Below are 15736 nucleotides of genomic sequence, written 5' to 3'. Positions count from 1 at the left end.
AGTATTCAGAAATATTGTCTGGTAGATTCTTTGGGACTTAGATCTTTAGTGCAATGGCACTAGAGCTCCCTTTTCAACAGAATTTTGACCACTAAAGTCAAGAGCAGGTTAGAAAAAATAAGTACATTACTTGTCTAGCTTTTCAGTGCAGCATTGCTGTGTTGGGTTTTGTTTCGTTTTTACAGTTTGTTCACCAAAGTTATCTTGTAGTCAAACTGATAGTCAGCGTGGACAAATGAAACTAATTTTGCTCTTTTCCATGGCAAATCTGCTTAAAAATAATGTTTGCATTATGTATGGGTGTATTTCTAAATTATGAGCTAATTCAGAAAATGAAACAGTTGATGACCTATACGAGAATAAATGTTCAAGATGAAAAGTGAATATTACTATTCTGATTAGTGTCTAGCTTAGTAAGCCTTTTGTATTGCCTCCTGCAACACTCCCACACCCCACCTACAGAAGATCGACTTGAATTTAGTGGGGCAGCCCTAAGGGGTCCTGTCATTTAAAAAGAGAGATGGCCAAGATTACAGTTCTCACACTGGAACATGAAATGCTCCAGCACTTGCCTGAAGTTCTCATTCTTTTTTCTTCATTTTCCAGTTAACGCAACATTTTAGACCTGACTAGTTGCCAGATTGGTAGTACTGTCTTTCCATTAAGGAGAAGCATTTAGAATTACGTAAACAGGCAGATATATTATCTGCACCACAGAAATATAGCTTGCTATGGTACTGATGGTGGTTTCTTTAAACTGTAGCTGGGGAATCAACTAAATTACTTCACCCTGTATATGGCGATATTATTCACTATGCAGGGTCTTCACATATCTAATACGGCTTCCATTTCGTACTATGAAATTAGCAAACTCTTTGACCATTTTTAGCTTGCCACCCTATTCTATTTGCCTGGGCATCTGAACTCTCACAGACTGTTAAGCTCCAGTTTGAAGCAAAAACTTTTTTGAATAGCTCCCATTTGGTCCTCTGTAGATGTTCACATTTTGGCACAGAGCAGAAATTCTAACTCTGTCCCAACGTAAAGCCTCTCCTCTTGGAATAGATAACTCTGGGGTATTCAGGGCCTGTAGGCAATCATCATTGTTGCAGTGGCAGTTCAAATTCAGATCCATTACTTTTTTCAATGTTGGCTTTCCACAATGACAGTATCTACTCGGCACTGCGAAATATTCCCTACCTGGTTGTGCATCTCATCCTCTTCTCTGATTCATTTCATTCTCTCCAAGTACAACTAATGACTTTGTAAAGCATTATGACTAAATGGAACCTTAGTGCTTAAAGTTGGTTTTCCTTGAACACCTGCAGGCCGAGCGCTGCTAATTGCTGAAAATGGCGAAATGCAAACATCTTTTGTTTCTGCGTGACTCCTGCACAAAAGGAAACAGGACAGTTCTTCTGAATGAGACAGATACAAGAAACCAAGGGCATTTTACCAAAACTTTTTAAAATGAAAAGACCCACCTTTTTGAACAATCAAGCAAGTCAAGCCAATCACGAGGCTCAGCATATTAAACATTTCTCATGTGGAAACAAAATAAGGCTCTAAATTTTACGTCTCTAGGCCTTCCCGTGAGCTGGACTTTATCATGTAGATTGTGTGTTTAGGGCTTCCTTTGTGCCAGCCCCTGCCCTCCCTTCACAGCTGTACTTGTAAGAAGAGAGATATCTGCACTGCTTTATCCAACTTGGTTCTTGCAATGTCATGTGTTTTAACTAGGTATTTGTTTCATGGAAAAAAAATAAACTGTGAATATTTTTGGTGGAGGCTATTTTAAATCTTTAAAACTGAGAACTTTTTATTTTGAATTCTTTTGTTCAGATTCCTAGGGATCATGTAGGTGACTGTAAGAACTGGGATTTAGCAGCACATTCTGGATCCTTGGCTAGGAATTCATGATTGAACCAATTTAAACTTTTCAAGTGGTATTTCAAAACAATCGCCCAGTGACGTTTAATATTACACCTTTCCTCTTTTCAGTCTCCTTAAACTAAATTTGTTTAAAATACAAATCTATTAACTGAACTAAGCACTGAAATAGAAAACATTGCAAAAGTATAGAGGGAGCAGTTTGAATATTTTATCAAGCACAACAGCACCTCTCCACGTCAGAGGTTAATGTCCAGTTCATTAAGCTAAAGTAACGAAGCTACAAAGTATAACTTCAGGAAAATATGAGACATAAAGAGGAATCACCACCCAGATCTTGGTTAGCATAGGGTAAGGAGTTGCGGCCTCTATAATCAGATGACCACACGAGGCGGGAAATTCTCCATTAGAAGGAACACTGGTCAAATAAAGAATGAATGGCATCAGTCCAAAAGAAAAGAGCAAATAAGGGTTGGAGAACACAGTTGATAAGAGTTGAATTTCCAGGGGCTAAAATGGTCTTGAATTTAAAGTTGTTTGGGCATATTAACTCTACTCTGCTGTTGAGTAGTGGATCTTGCTGGAATTGTGAGCAAATTGATGCACCTATATGCAAATGTTTTACTTTGCTATCATGTTTACTTTAGGCAGAAAAAGAGATGGTCTATAATTAAGAGTCTGGTGTAGATGGTGGTGCAATTTTGGTGGATGGGGGTCTGAGATCATATTTTGCTTTGAAAGATGGGCCAAGAAGGCACATTCCAAAAATTAAACAGATTGGGGAATAGGGAACAATCTAGGTTAGAGTTTAATTTACATACATACACACGTACGTAATGTGCATTATACAATTTGGGTAACTGTATAGAATTGTAAAGAATGCAATTTGTGCCTCTCCTTTTCCCAAAGGTTTTATTTAAGCTTTTGAGAAGGGAGAAGTGGAACTTAATGACTGCAGGTGCGTAGATATGTTCAAAAACTCATGAAGCTGTTAAAAGATTTATTTTTAATGTATAGGCTACTTGTGGGAAGTGTACAGTGTAAATTTAAATTGAGGGCACTCCTTGGTCAGTCTTGTAATAGTAACAGGTTAAACATAAGGTTTTTTCCCCCCAGAGGCTTGTTGGAACAATAGATATACACGGTTGTGATAATATTGAAATACATGGAGAATTCTGGCCAGTATGGTTCAATAATGTGCTGCTAACCATGCCATATTTCATGCTTCTCTGTACCACTTTTCTGCATTTTCCTGCAGATGTTAAATTGACTGCAAGTCCTTTAATTTAGGATGTGTAGTTTAAAAATGTGGGTGTATTTTTAACTGAAAATGGGAATTTAGAATTATATGTAACATTCTGCAGCATTCATATGCTTATGTTAAATTTAAAAAGTCTTTCCTCCAAATACACATAATTACTAACAAGCTACATAAAAAGAATTTATTATTCCATGTGTTGTTTATTATCCCATGTGTTGAAATATGAGGTTTTACAGTGTGGTTGAATTCCCTGGAATATAGAAAGCTGTTGAAACTAGAAATGAGGGTTGGCCATTTAAGAACATTTGCATTACAGAAACTGAGATAATGTTCACATCCAAGATCAAGCTGTATTAGAGTATTCCAATATTGACAGACAATTACACTAAATAATGGATACATTTGTGTCTCGTTTTCTAGATTTGCAGTTGTTAATATATTCAAGATGGTAGGGATCAATTTATATGTCACAGCCACTTGAATGCGATAGTCCCTTTGGTCTTCAGGTAGTTGCATGCTTTGGGCTTCTGCAGAGCAACATCTTGAAAAGTTGTAGAAAGTGGAGCTCAGATTCATCCTGCACTCTTGAATAGATAAATCTCTGAAGCTCTCCATTCTGCTGATCACCACTTAGGCCAAATTACAGAAAGCATGCTCTTTTGGTTGTAAAGTTGAACACACCCACCCCAAGCAGCAGGATATCCTAGTGGTCATGTTTTGATAATGTACTTTATGGGTGTGAAGATTTTACATTTGCTAGGTCTGTGATCATTTGAAGAGAGATACTTTTGTAAAAGCTTAAGAGCCTACCCTAGCATGGGGAGAGGCTTACATTCATTTGAAGGCTCAAAACAAAAGTAATGCTGATTGGGGGGGGATGGTGGAAGAGGATCTTGTGTTTATCTGTTGCAGCAAAAGCAACTGCCTTGCAGCATTTTAGAGACTAACAAATTTAGGGCATATGTTTGGGGATTGCAGTTCTTAAAACAGCTGCAGAACTATTGTTCATACATTTGATGGTCATTTATAAAAGTGATGTTAAACTTTAAAAAAATCGTATGTTGTCTTTATGAAACCAAAATAAAAATGACTCAGATAACGAAATTGGCACTTAGCAATGCTAACATAAGATGGAGGGGAAAAAAAATCTGTTTCTCCAAGCATTATGTATTGTTTCATTCTCAGGCATGCTGGTTGCTGATTGTGGAGAGGGCATCAGTGGGAATTATGGCTAAGCAGGGCTGTTTGCGGGAGGTCTAAACAGTATATGCTGCCACATCCCTCCAGTGCTTAATTTTATCTGCATGGATGATGAAAAGGAGTCAACAAAGCATATACCGCGTTATTAGTGGGAAAAAAAACAGTCCAATATGGCTATGCAGAGCTGCCCAAATCTACAGAGAGCTGGCTGCCAGAAGAAGTTTTTGGAATAGCTACATTGGAAGAAGAGGAAGTGTCTTTGGATTAATTTAATTTTGCTTCCCATACCCAGTTGACTGTATGTGAAATTTATAATTGGGGGAGGGGGGAAGGTTGCCCTACCCAGGCATTCCCAAAATATGTACTGTAATTCTTTGTATATAAAAGAACGTAATTACTGTAAAGTAAAGTTTAACTTTACTCTTATCTGTGTGCATTGTCTCATTAAGGCCTGGCAGAGCATTAAAATCTACCTTAAAGGAAAGCTACTCTACAGCACAGGTAGTGTCCCCCATCCAAACAGTAAATGGGCCCAACGGTGCTTAGCTTCCAAGAGAAGCACAAAACTCTCTGCCACTCAGACAAGTGAAGCCATGCTTATTTCTGGTGATTTACTAAAACCAAATTATTTTAAACTGTTCAAAGTGTGCTGCAAAATTAAAATGTGCTTTTTATTGGATCCTTAACGTGGCATTTTAACTCTACCTTACTATAGCTGGAAACTTAGATAATGGTTTCTTGGGATTGTTGTGAGCTGATTAGTTGGTAGCGAAATACGAAAAATGTTTTCTACCTTCCCAAATGAAAAGCAAAACAATCATATGGACAAGATTTAGCCGTTGATAGCCTCAATACTTTTGAGAAGCTGAGGGCTATGCAGTAATTGCCTCATGTACAGAACATAGCAGGCTTCTGTGGGAGGTAGTAAAATGAATGGTTTGGGGCATTTTAACTGTAATTTACGGTTTCGTGACGCACTTAATTTTCTTGAATTTTTCATAAAAACAATGGATAGAGTTTCCTTGGAAAAATCATGCTTGGCGAATAATTAGGCCAGAAAGCAAAATTCATAGGTTGCATTTGTCAGCATTTTAAAAGAAACTGGGGTAGCAGCTAAAAAGTGATGGCTCCTCTGTCATGTTGCTTGTTGGCGGGTACATCGATATAAAGAATGATCCAAAACCTTGTTCCAGCTAAGCAAGAATATGGGAAAACTCCCACTTGCTTATTCACCATCCTGAATTGATGGGAACCTCTTTCTATTCATCATTGACCAGAACAACGTGTAGCCTTTTTAGTGCCCTAGTAAAAGGTCGTCGTATTTTTAAAAGTCCAAAAGTAGAAAAACCATTTTGCAGTGGCAAATTAACATGGCATAAATATATTGTACACCTTGCTATTGCTAGTGTTTATAAAAGAAAACATTACCACCCATCCCTGTCAGGAAAGGCAAGCATTTTCATTACATCTGTGATCTTCTCGCTCTACAGCCTTCTGGCGTTCTCTAGCGCCCATATTACACCAGTCTGTAACTGCACTGGAACTCCAGTATCATAATGCTATCTATGTAGTTCTACTCAATGTCCAAGATTTAGAAACTATTTAGAAACTAAGTTCTTTCATAGTATTGGGCCTTATTATCTTGTATGCATTCTTGTATTAAATTAGTTTGGTCAACTGTGATTAAGCTATCTCAACAGAGACCTATATCTGAAAGAAAGGTGGTTTCTGTTGCTACATTGACAGCCACTGATTGGCAGAAACTGACAGACATCCCTAGAACCACTCAGGTGGCTTACAGGTAAGAAAGTTTCCTCATATGGCCCTGAGATAGTTCTCTCTTAACTGAGAACTGAGGCCAGAATTTCTATCACTAAGCAATGCAGTTGTAAAGAGTGAGGTCATGTAACCATGTCACTTTGTGACAAAAATTCCTGCATTTCCAGTTGCCATCATTAAACAATATCACACCACCACTATTTGCAACCTATACATTTCCCTGTTGACTTTACTTATAGGAAGTCGACAAAGGAGGTCACACATGGTAATCATGTGGCCGCAGGTATGCTGTGACCATCCTAAGTATCAGGACAGGTTGTAAGTACCACTTCAGCTCCATCATAAGTAGGGTCACTGAACAAGTGGGTTATTAAGTGAGGACCACCTTTGTATGACGTGCGGGAAAAGCAGGACACAGATTCTTTTTCTAACTTTCTGCAGTTCTGGACACACTGTAATTGCAGATAAATTCTCATCCCCAGGTGCTTCTCCAAACAATCTGAAGAATTTTCAGCAGAAACAGAAAGCTGACCATATCCCTCAACAGCACAAGACCACACTGCCTTTTATTTACATGTAGATAACTTATTGAAAGCCATTTAAATAAGAATCAGGCAACATCTTCAAAATAGCAGAAACAACCCGTCAGCATAAGGTCTCTTGTGCATAGTGATGAAAAATAACAATTCGTGACACAGTTCAATAATTTAGTCAATCTCTGCTGGGAAGGGAGCACAAGGCAATCAAGTCTTCCACTCAACAAGGCAGCACATTTTGCAGCATATTCATATCTTTGATCTACTTCTCTCCTGTTTCCTTGGATAGCAGCCAACAAATAATGTTCTACATATCCAAAGGGCAAGGCATTCCAACTAGCAAGTAGAAGATGTGACCCACCAGAAAAAGCATGAATTGCTGTCTCTGGTGAAGAATGTTACTTTTGGCAAAATAAAAAATTCAGTGATGACAACAGCTGTAAAAATAGGTGGTAGTGCTCTTTTGATTCAGATCAACTCCTTTTTCCTCTGAAAATAAAGCACACGCATAGGTTACAAAAGTTGTACAGATTTGAAACAAATTAAGGTTAAGGCTCCATTAAAATTTCTGTGGAAGAATTTGGCAGTCACAATTCACTTAAATGTGTGTAAGGAATAATAAGAGCTAACACCTTTCCTCTGGTCATCATTCCCAATCCTCCCTGTTACTGATAAGACAGGAGTGTGTATTTGGAAAAGATACTCATCGATTCTTCTGCCTTCCATACTTCTCGGGACACATTCATAACTATTCTCCTAATTCAGTTAAGTGTCTCCAAGTCTCAGTTTTACAGGGAATAATATGCTGGATATGTCTTAATCCAGGAATACAACAAATTATTTTAGAAGTGGATATAGGTGCTCAGTACACACCTGGTTCAGCAACTCACCTGTTAACTCAAAGGCAGCAAACTGTACATAATCTTCAGCCACCTTCTGGAAAAGCTCATCTTAAAAAGTAGAGATATTAAAGTCACAAAGAGCAATGAATCACTCAAAATACAAAAAAGAATGAAAATACCTTTGATAAACTGCTGAGGCAGCCAAAAATGTTACCCTTTTAGTCTGTCTACTTGTATACTCTCAGTGGGATAATTAATTCTTTAGCTAAGTACAACTTGTCTCTGGACTGATCTGCCTAGAATTATATTGTGGTTCTAGCTAAAGAGAAGGTAAAAATAATTGCTTTGACTTTTCTCATTAAGAAAAGATAAAATAAGTCCATTCACACTATCCTATCTCCAACACTAGGAGAAAAAAATAGGGGAAAGAACATGATTCAACACTCCACCTATTCTGGAATTAGGTTATGCCAGACATGTTTAGCATACATACCGAGATACATACAAGATACATACCAACATTCTGTCCAGTCTTACTTGAGGTTTCAAACAGCTCAGCTTTGATCTCTGGAATGATGTGTCAGAAGGAAAGAATAAATGTTTTGCTTAGTACTAGAACTTTCCTCAAACGTTAGTAACTGATAATATATCAGCTATTCCAACCCTCAAACTCTCCATACAACTTACAACCATTTTGCAATCAGATCATTTTCCCTCCTCCCCCACCCCCACTTCAACAAACATGAATATTCCAGCCAATGACATTGCTCCATAAAGGTGGAGGCAAATTATTTTCCCTAAAGGACAACACCTCACATAATTGCAAACCTTAAACTTCTGTTTTAGAAGACAGTAGAACTGTTTGCCCACTTCTCAAGACTAAGAAATTGTAAGCAATGTCACTTTCACGAGGAATTTCAACCAATGAATAAACACGGTTTGCCTTTCCAAGGACACAGCCAATGGAACATTTGCACCTCCTCCGAATGACTTACAGCTACAAGAAGAACCCTGATATATGATAGAAGAAGACAAAAACACACCGTCTGCATAGTCCTGTACATCATGGAAGTCAATTTCCCGTCTTCTCTTATCCTCTTCCAGCAAATCACTTTTGGTGCCACACAAATAGATCCTGCAGTTCTACAAAGAAAGAAAACAAGGCAAATGTTTTCAACATATGAGGTGTCCATTGACGCTTTGCTCCTCATAGGAATCACTAGCGAGCTCCTATTTATACTGTGAAAGCTAATTAATCTTCATTCTGTTTAGTATTTTGACTAGAAACATCTCAGATGATCTCCAAAAGCAATTTTGAACTTAGCAAACACCGGGAGATAAATTAGATAAACATAATGACCAAGCCAAGCTTCCCAAAATATACTTCCAGTGTCTCAATTGCCTACATCAGTGCCTACATCAGCATCTTGTATGGGGTGAGGGAGTTTATTCTCTTTAAAAACTAACAGTATTTTTACATGCTATCCCATTCCAGAAGAACTCTACAAGGGTTATTAATTTAAGCAGAAAAACAATAAACAGAAAATCTGAACCATTCAAACAACCATAATCCAAATATTATAAAAAGGATCCCATAAATATCCTCCCACAATTTTTTGATGTTGTCCCGGAAAAGCCAAGTACACCATTTTCTCTGCCTATAAATAGACATCAACGTACTTCCTCAAAGTTCTGTAGTTCATTCACCCAGAATTTTGCTCTCTGGAAACTGCTTCTGTCAGTGAGATCTGTGGAAAGAGGAAGAGTCAGGACACCCTGGAATTAAATAAAGCAGTTCCATTCATCCCTACATAAGCAAACTATGTCAAGAAACTAGAAAGAGCAATTCAGTTGAGAAAGTACAAATATCTTCTTCAAGGTCTCTTAATAAAACTAATGTTGCCCTGACACTACAGTCATTTGGGCTACTTTATGTGCATATTAAGCAAGGTTTTCGGATACCTGTCATTTTCATTGGTTCAATCTCCCAAAGAGATCCAATTCATTAAATCACAACAGAACCTGAGTACCAAAGTAGAATTCCAATGCTGTACACAGTGGTGCTTAAAAATTTGTGGTTCTTTTTGAATTTTCAGTATTTCTGCAAAGGTATGACCTAAAATGTGGTATGTTCTCCACACATCATAATAGAGAGAACCCAAATGAATGAATGAATGAATGAATGAATAAATAAATAAATAAATATTTTACCTTATTGAGAAAAACTGAATTAAAGGAATATACTTAAGTCAACCTTTGTTTTCGGTAACTAGTGTTCTGTCCCAGCCTACGTGAGTCCTTGTTATGCTCACAAGGAGAAACTCTTCTTCCAAGAAACATGCAGGAACCGCAAGAAAAAACTAACCCCTTTTATTCTCACAGACCTGAGTCAATGTCCAGGGCAAAAAAACACAGTCCACAGAAACTCGATCCTCAACACGAACGGTTGCCTTTGGCAACCAGCACCTCCCACACCTTCCCTTTTATAATTCAGCCAAGGCGTGGCTTCCTAATGCCTTCTCCTTTGCCTTTGACCTATTCCTCTGACCTACTTGCTTCTCTTTCCTGCGCATTTGTGCATCCGGGATTTGTCCCAACTGTTCTTCATCACTGTTCAACTCAGGCTCCCAGTACAGCTGTGTCTCAGCCTGCACGCAAGTAGAGGGGCCAGGCTCCTCGTCCGACTGTAAGTCTTGGAGCTCCTCAGAGCCTTCCTCTGACTCTAATGTCACTCCAGGCCCCTCCTCCTCATCTTATTCCTCAGACTCAGCTGCCGGATCCACTGGCTGGCGAGGAACCACAACAACTAATGAGCTCTCCTTGAGCAGCAGTAACTGCAACTAAATATTTCCAATAACTATTGATCGGTCCTGCACATGACCTTAAAGGAATTTTAGCCCTTACAGAACAGCTTCCTCCTTACAGAACAGCTTTCAGAAGTTTTCAGAAATCTCTATTTGTCAAACCATGACAGACTTCCTCATTCCTATAATGTGAAGATCAGACTTTGAGAGTGAATATCCAAATTCTGTTCTTTAAATAAGGTAGGACCTCCCACATTCACACCAAATTACCAGCCCACTGATTGAACCATCTGACTCTTAAGTTCCCTAAACTGATAATCCTAAAGGTTCACATAGTTGTACAAAACAGAAATATGTAGCTTTCGATAATTTTCTTTAATAAATCAATGAGCTAGTACAGATTGTCCTTACTTCACAACTGTAATTGGGACCAGCAACTCTGGTGCTAAGCAATGCAATCAAGTGAAACATCATGTGACCAGACTCAAGACTCATGTCAATTCTGCTGCAGTCATTAAGCAAATCATCTGCAGTCACTGATGTCACTTGTGGCTCATACCAGCTTCCCCACTGAGTTGTTGGAAGCCAGCATCGAAGCTCACAAATAGGGATCATGTGACCCTGAGACTGTTCTGACCCAGGTTGCCTAGGCCAGAGCTCCCCAACCTTTCCGGGTTGGCGGCCTGGAGGGAAAGGAGGAGCAGGGAAATGTGCGCACGTGCACCCATGCGCAAACAGGCATGCACATGGCAGGGGCACCAGTGCCTGCAGGCATGCGCAAGTGGGCCATGTGCACCCGCAGTGCCTGCACTGGCACCTGCACAAATGGCCACTAGCGCCTGAGCAGTGGCACTAGCATGAGTGAGGGGTGTGCGCACATGTGTGCACACTCATCAGCCATTCCCAGGGCCCGATGGCCAATAGGCCACAGCCCAGTAAAGGTCCGTAGCCCATAGGTTGGAGACTCCCGGACTAGGCAGAGACAGGCTTCCATAGAGTCCTTTATTGCTCTGCTAATTCCACAACAAATGTCCCTGCAACGGCCAGTAAAGCTCCACCCCAAACTTCCCTGAAGGCAGCCATCCACAGTTCCACAAATAAAGCAAATAATCACCAGAGCCAAATCGCAAAGACAGAAAGGAAGTCCAAAAACAAGGTACCAGTCCCCCAAGCATGGTCCCTAAGTCGTACACAAGATTCCAGCTCCGCAGGGCAAGGGCGAGTCCACAAGCAAGGGTCGAATTCCACAGGCAGAAACATGGTACAAGGAAGTGTTTTTCCAAAGCCAGGGAAGTGCATATCAAAGCAAAACAATTGTTCCTGACAAAGACAACCTCCCCCAACCTCTGCTTAAGTCAACCCAAGGCAGGTATTCCTTGTGAGGAGGGACAGGGAGACCTTCTCGGGAGTGGCCTCACATACCTCCTCTGAGCTTGCCTCCGCTCTACTCTCCATGCCCTCAGATTGAGTGGGGGAGGCAGCTGTTCCTCATCAGAGGGGATCTGCTGCCTCTCAACACCACCACATGTCTGCAGCAGATCCTCCCTTGTGTCTGTGAGGGCAGGCAGCTCCCCATCTGGTTGAGGGGCCTAGGACAGCATGATGGATGGAAACTAATCAAGGAGAGATGCAATCTAGAACTAAGGAGAAACTTCCTGACAGTTAGAACAATTAACCAGTGGAACAACTTGTCTCCAGAAGCGGTGAATGCTCCAACACTGGAAGTTTTTAAGAAGAGATTGGATAACCATTTGTCTGAAATGGTATAGGGTTTCCTGCCTGAGCAGGGGGCTGGACTAGAAGACCTCCAAGGTCCCTTCCAACTGTTATTCTGTCCTCAGCCGCTGACCTCTCTGAACATTCCAGGGGAGCTGTGCCATCCCTGTCGGACAGTCCTGATTCCAACTCCTCCTCCTCCTCCTCCGAATCGGGATCCAATGGGGCCATGACAGAGGCAATACCCACCAGTTATGAAGTGTCCAAATCTTAACTGCATGACTGTGAGGATGCTGCAGACATTGCAATGGCCATAAGTTTGAAGACCAGTCATAAATTTACTTTTTCAGTGCCATAAGTTTGGTTGCTGAACAAAGCAGTCATTAAGTGACGACTACCTGTATAACTTATTTAATTCGGCTCTCTTTATCTAGTTTGAGGACTTTTGCGGATAACAGGTATTTTAGGTCCTACTTATGCGGAAATATTGAAAATTCAAAACGTTTCACAAACTTTTAAGCAATACTGTATATGAAATTGTTTGATTAGAAAAAAAATAAGATTTTCCCCACTGATAATATTTCCTGACCAGGACAAGTCTCACAATGCTGTATTAGCTTTAAGTATATAACATTTGCTGTCAAGCAGCTCAATTATGATTGCTGGGTGATTGAACAGCAAAATAGCCCTCAAACCCAGCTGTATTATAAATGTAGCTCTTCCTTCTTTTCTAGCCTTTGTAGCAATAGATTTTAGCTAGAGGTGATTACAAGATATTTCAGGGTAAAATGACTTCAAGTGGCAACATGGGATGTGGGAGCTAGATGAAAGTAGCAGTCAGTGTCTGAGCAATACAACAAAACTGCCTTTTCCAACTTGACACCTTCTAATTGCACCTTCCCACTATTCCAAGCTAAGATGGTCAGCTTAGTTTGAGAAATCTGCCCGAACCAACATGCAAATGAATGCTTACCATAACATACAATGGCAGCTTTTGCTCCACGATAGTATATTCGACTCATAGCTTCATACCTCTCTGAGCCAGCTGTATCCTAGAGAAAGGTAATGGAGAAAATGGATTTCCACTTAGTGGGAAAGTATGGCTCTACTTTACATAGTACTATGCATAATGCAATGCAAATATTGATTAAATATACCTACTGTCAGTGTTGTGACAGTATAAACTTTCTCTTTATACAAAATGTCCTTCATCACCTTGTATAACATCAGTTCCATAAGTGCTCTTCTGTTTTATTGTTTACTGTGCATAGCCCATATATCTTTTATTTCAACTGTGACTTACCCAGATACCCAAAGTTACTGTGCGGCCGCCCACTGGCATCACTTTAGCCACGAATGCAGCACCTATTGTCTAAAATAACAAAGGTAGATGTGAACACAGCTATAGTATCCCCATTTGCTTTTGGAAAGCAACTGTACAGGTAGTCCTCAAGTTACAACTGTAATTGACCCCAGAATTACAGCTGTTAATTGTTGCGATCATAAGTTAAGGCATCGTGTGAATGGATCCATTTTTTAAATACATTTTTTTTTGTGGTGGTTGCCAAGCAAATCTATTTCACCCAATGGGCTTTTTTGTCTTGGAAACCAGAAGTAAACACCAGAAGCCAGAAAAATGTTGTAATTGCAGTCACGTGACTGTGGGATGTTGCAAAGGCCATAAAGGTGAGCTGCTTGCCAAGCACCCAAAATGTGATCATATTGATGGGAGGTGGGGTGGGAAAGCCACCTCCTAAGTAGCTCTGGGGAAGTCTATCTTAACTTCAAATAGTCATTAAACCACTGGTCATAAATCAAAGACTACTTTTAGAGGCACATCATATCCAAGAGACTGACAGAAATGATTTATAAACAAGAAAAACAACTGTTTTAACATTTTCTCTACTAAGTGTGCGCTACTAAGTAAAACACACGCTGGCAGACAAGACACTATATTTTTGAGAATCAGTAACTTCTCAGAAATCATTTGCAAAGCTCCCTTAAACTGAAAGTAGACTTCTCTGCCGCCAATTAAAATGGCTCCTTTTTGAAATAGTTTCACTTCAGTTTATCAACCACTCCCCATTTCACAATTAGTAACGTAAAAACCCTTTCAAATTCAAATTCTGATGACTAGACCCACGGGGCTGTCATTTATCTATTTATTCACTCTCTACTTCTGAAATCCAATAAAACTATAATAGTAGTTCTATAATAGAATAGAAGAATAGAAAAAAGATCACCAGGAACAATAATGTCCAGGCCCAACCCAGAGTGGAACTTTCAACTTGTACCAGATCCCCTTTCTCAGGACTTTCTTTAAAAACTATGTTTTATAGCTCTCAACACTCAGCAACAGAGGGGCTAGTCTGATCTTAAGAAATAAACTATTTCAATTAAGTGACTGCACCAAGGAAACTCAACTCTGTAAATAAAAAAGGAGCTCTTGGCAGCATTTAGCAAAATGACTTTCCTCCTGGATGTTTGGGGACTTCCCAATCTAGCCAATGGCCCTGAGATTCCAAGTGGCAATTTCTTACCTGAATGTCAATCAAGACCAACCCTGCTTAGCTATTAATATTAGATTATTAGCAATCTAATATTAGCAATCAGCTAATATTGATTAGATGTTGCTTATAATGTTAAAATAAAATCAGGCCTGAGAATCCAAATGGAGTGAAATTTGGGGGAAGAAATGGCTGGAATTGTGAAGGACTCAGTCCAATTGAACGGAAAAAACTTTCAACACACACACAAAAAAAGACAAAACTCACATTTTGATAAGGTCCTACAAGGAAACGGTTGTGAACATATCGCTCCACCAAGCTGGTCTTGCCCACATACTCTTTGCCCAGCATCACAACTTTGGCATCCACGCGTTGCCCGCTCATTCTCCTGCCCTCGCAGCCGAGTGTTGCCCTTCAGAGAGCTCCCCCAACTCAAGTCAGGTGGAGCAGCCAAAGAGGTGCAGCTCAGCTGGGCAAGTTCACCTGAAGCAAGGAGAGGAGAAAGTGCAGTGATTGGGGAGCAGCATCAAGATCTCCTCTCCCTCCCCGCCACATGCCTTAAAATGGTCAAGGTTGAGAAACACTGAGCTAGGGCATCCTTCTCTTCTGCTCCTTCTGCAAGCCGCATTTGGCCGCCAAGAGTGACGGAGCCTTGGATCAAGAGACCCATCGCCCCCTTTCGCACCCCAACAGCACGCTATTTAACACTCCTACCGGTACCTGTGAGAAGACAAGTCACCAGACCCAGAAGCACAAGCTTTTTTAGCCTTCCAATTCAGAGACTTCGCCTAATATTAGTCGCTAACATCAGCAGCTCGAGAGGCAGGGATCGACTCGGGGAAGCAGCGGCGCGAGCAGGAAGATCTTAACTTGGATTCGAGGATGGGTTGCCCGCTGCGTTCAGCGTTTCGTCGGAGCGCCGGGTCCGCACCACTTTCCCAAGGACCCGAGCATGGGCAGCAGCGCTGAACGAGGCCGGCAACTACCGAGGGAGACGCTGCACGATACTCACCCCGGCCTCATGTCGCTGGAAGCGGCCGGCCACCCTCTACTGGAGACGAAGCGAGGAGAAGCGACCCAGCGGCTTCCTTCCGGGCCGCCTCGGCCGAGCAGTTTCCCCGGACATACCCGGGGAAAGGGGAGGAGCTTCCCGCCGGGAGCGGAAGCGCGCTCTGAGCGAGGGCGGGGCTTGGGCTGAAAG

The 15736-nt window shown here is 40.8% G+C and overlaps 1 protein-coding gene across 2 annotated transcripts; it reads right to left on the bottom strand.

Annotated features, from left to right (window-relative positions):
• Positions 1-6671: 6671 nt before the first annotated feature.
• RAB24 (RAB24, member RAS oncogene family) lies at positions 6672-15678 on the bottom strand. 2 transcript variants are annotated; one of them, XM_015824994.1, is made up of 9 exons: positions 15548-15678; positions 14803-15018; positions 13332-13400; positions 13002-13080; positions 9189-9256; positions 8552-8651; positions 8025-8075; positions 7557-7616; positions 6672-7155 (listed from the first exon to the last, which is right to left on the bottom strand). In XM_015824994.1, the coding sequence occupies exons 2-9, from the start codon at positions 14917-14919 to the stop codon at positions 7088-7090; spliced, it is 612 nt and encodes a 203-aa protein (XP_015680480.1). In that variant the 5' UTR covers positions 14920-15018; positions 15548-15678; the 3' UTR covers positions 6672-7087. The 2 variants fall into 2 exon arrangements, with proteins under 2 accessions (XP_015680480.1, XP_015680481.1); XM_015824995.1 differs by lacking the exon at positions 15548-15678 and adding an exon at positions 15256-15466.
• Positions 15679-15736: the final 58 nt, after the last annotated feature.

This window comes from Protobothrops mucrosquamatus, unplaced genomic scaffold (assembly GCF_001527695.2).
Source record: "Protobothrops mucrosquamatus isolate PMUCROS unplaced genomic scaffold, P.Mucros_1.0 scaffold2443, whole genome shotgun sequence".
Classification (NCBI taxonomy): Eukaryota; Metazoa; Chordata; class Lepidosauria; order Squamata; family Viperidae; genus Protobothrops; species Protobothrops mucrosquamatus.
The sequence above is the reverse complement of the archived record's forward strand: the minus strand, read 5'-3'. Positions and strand labels throughout refer to the sequence as shown.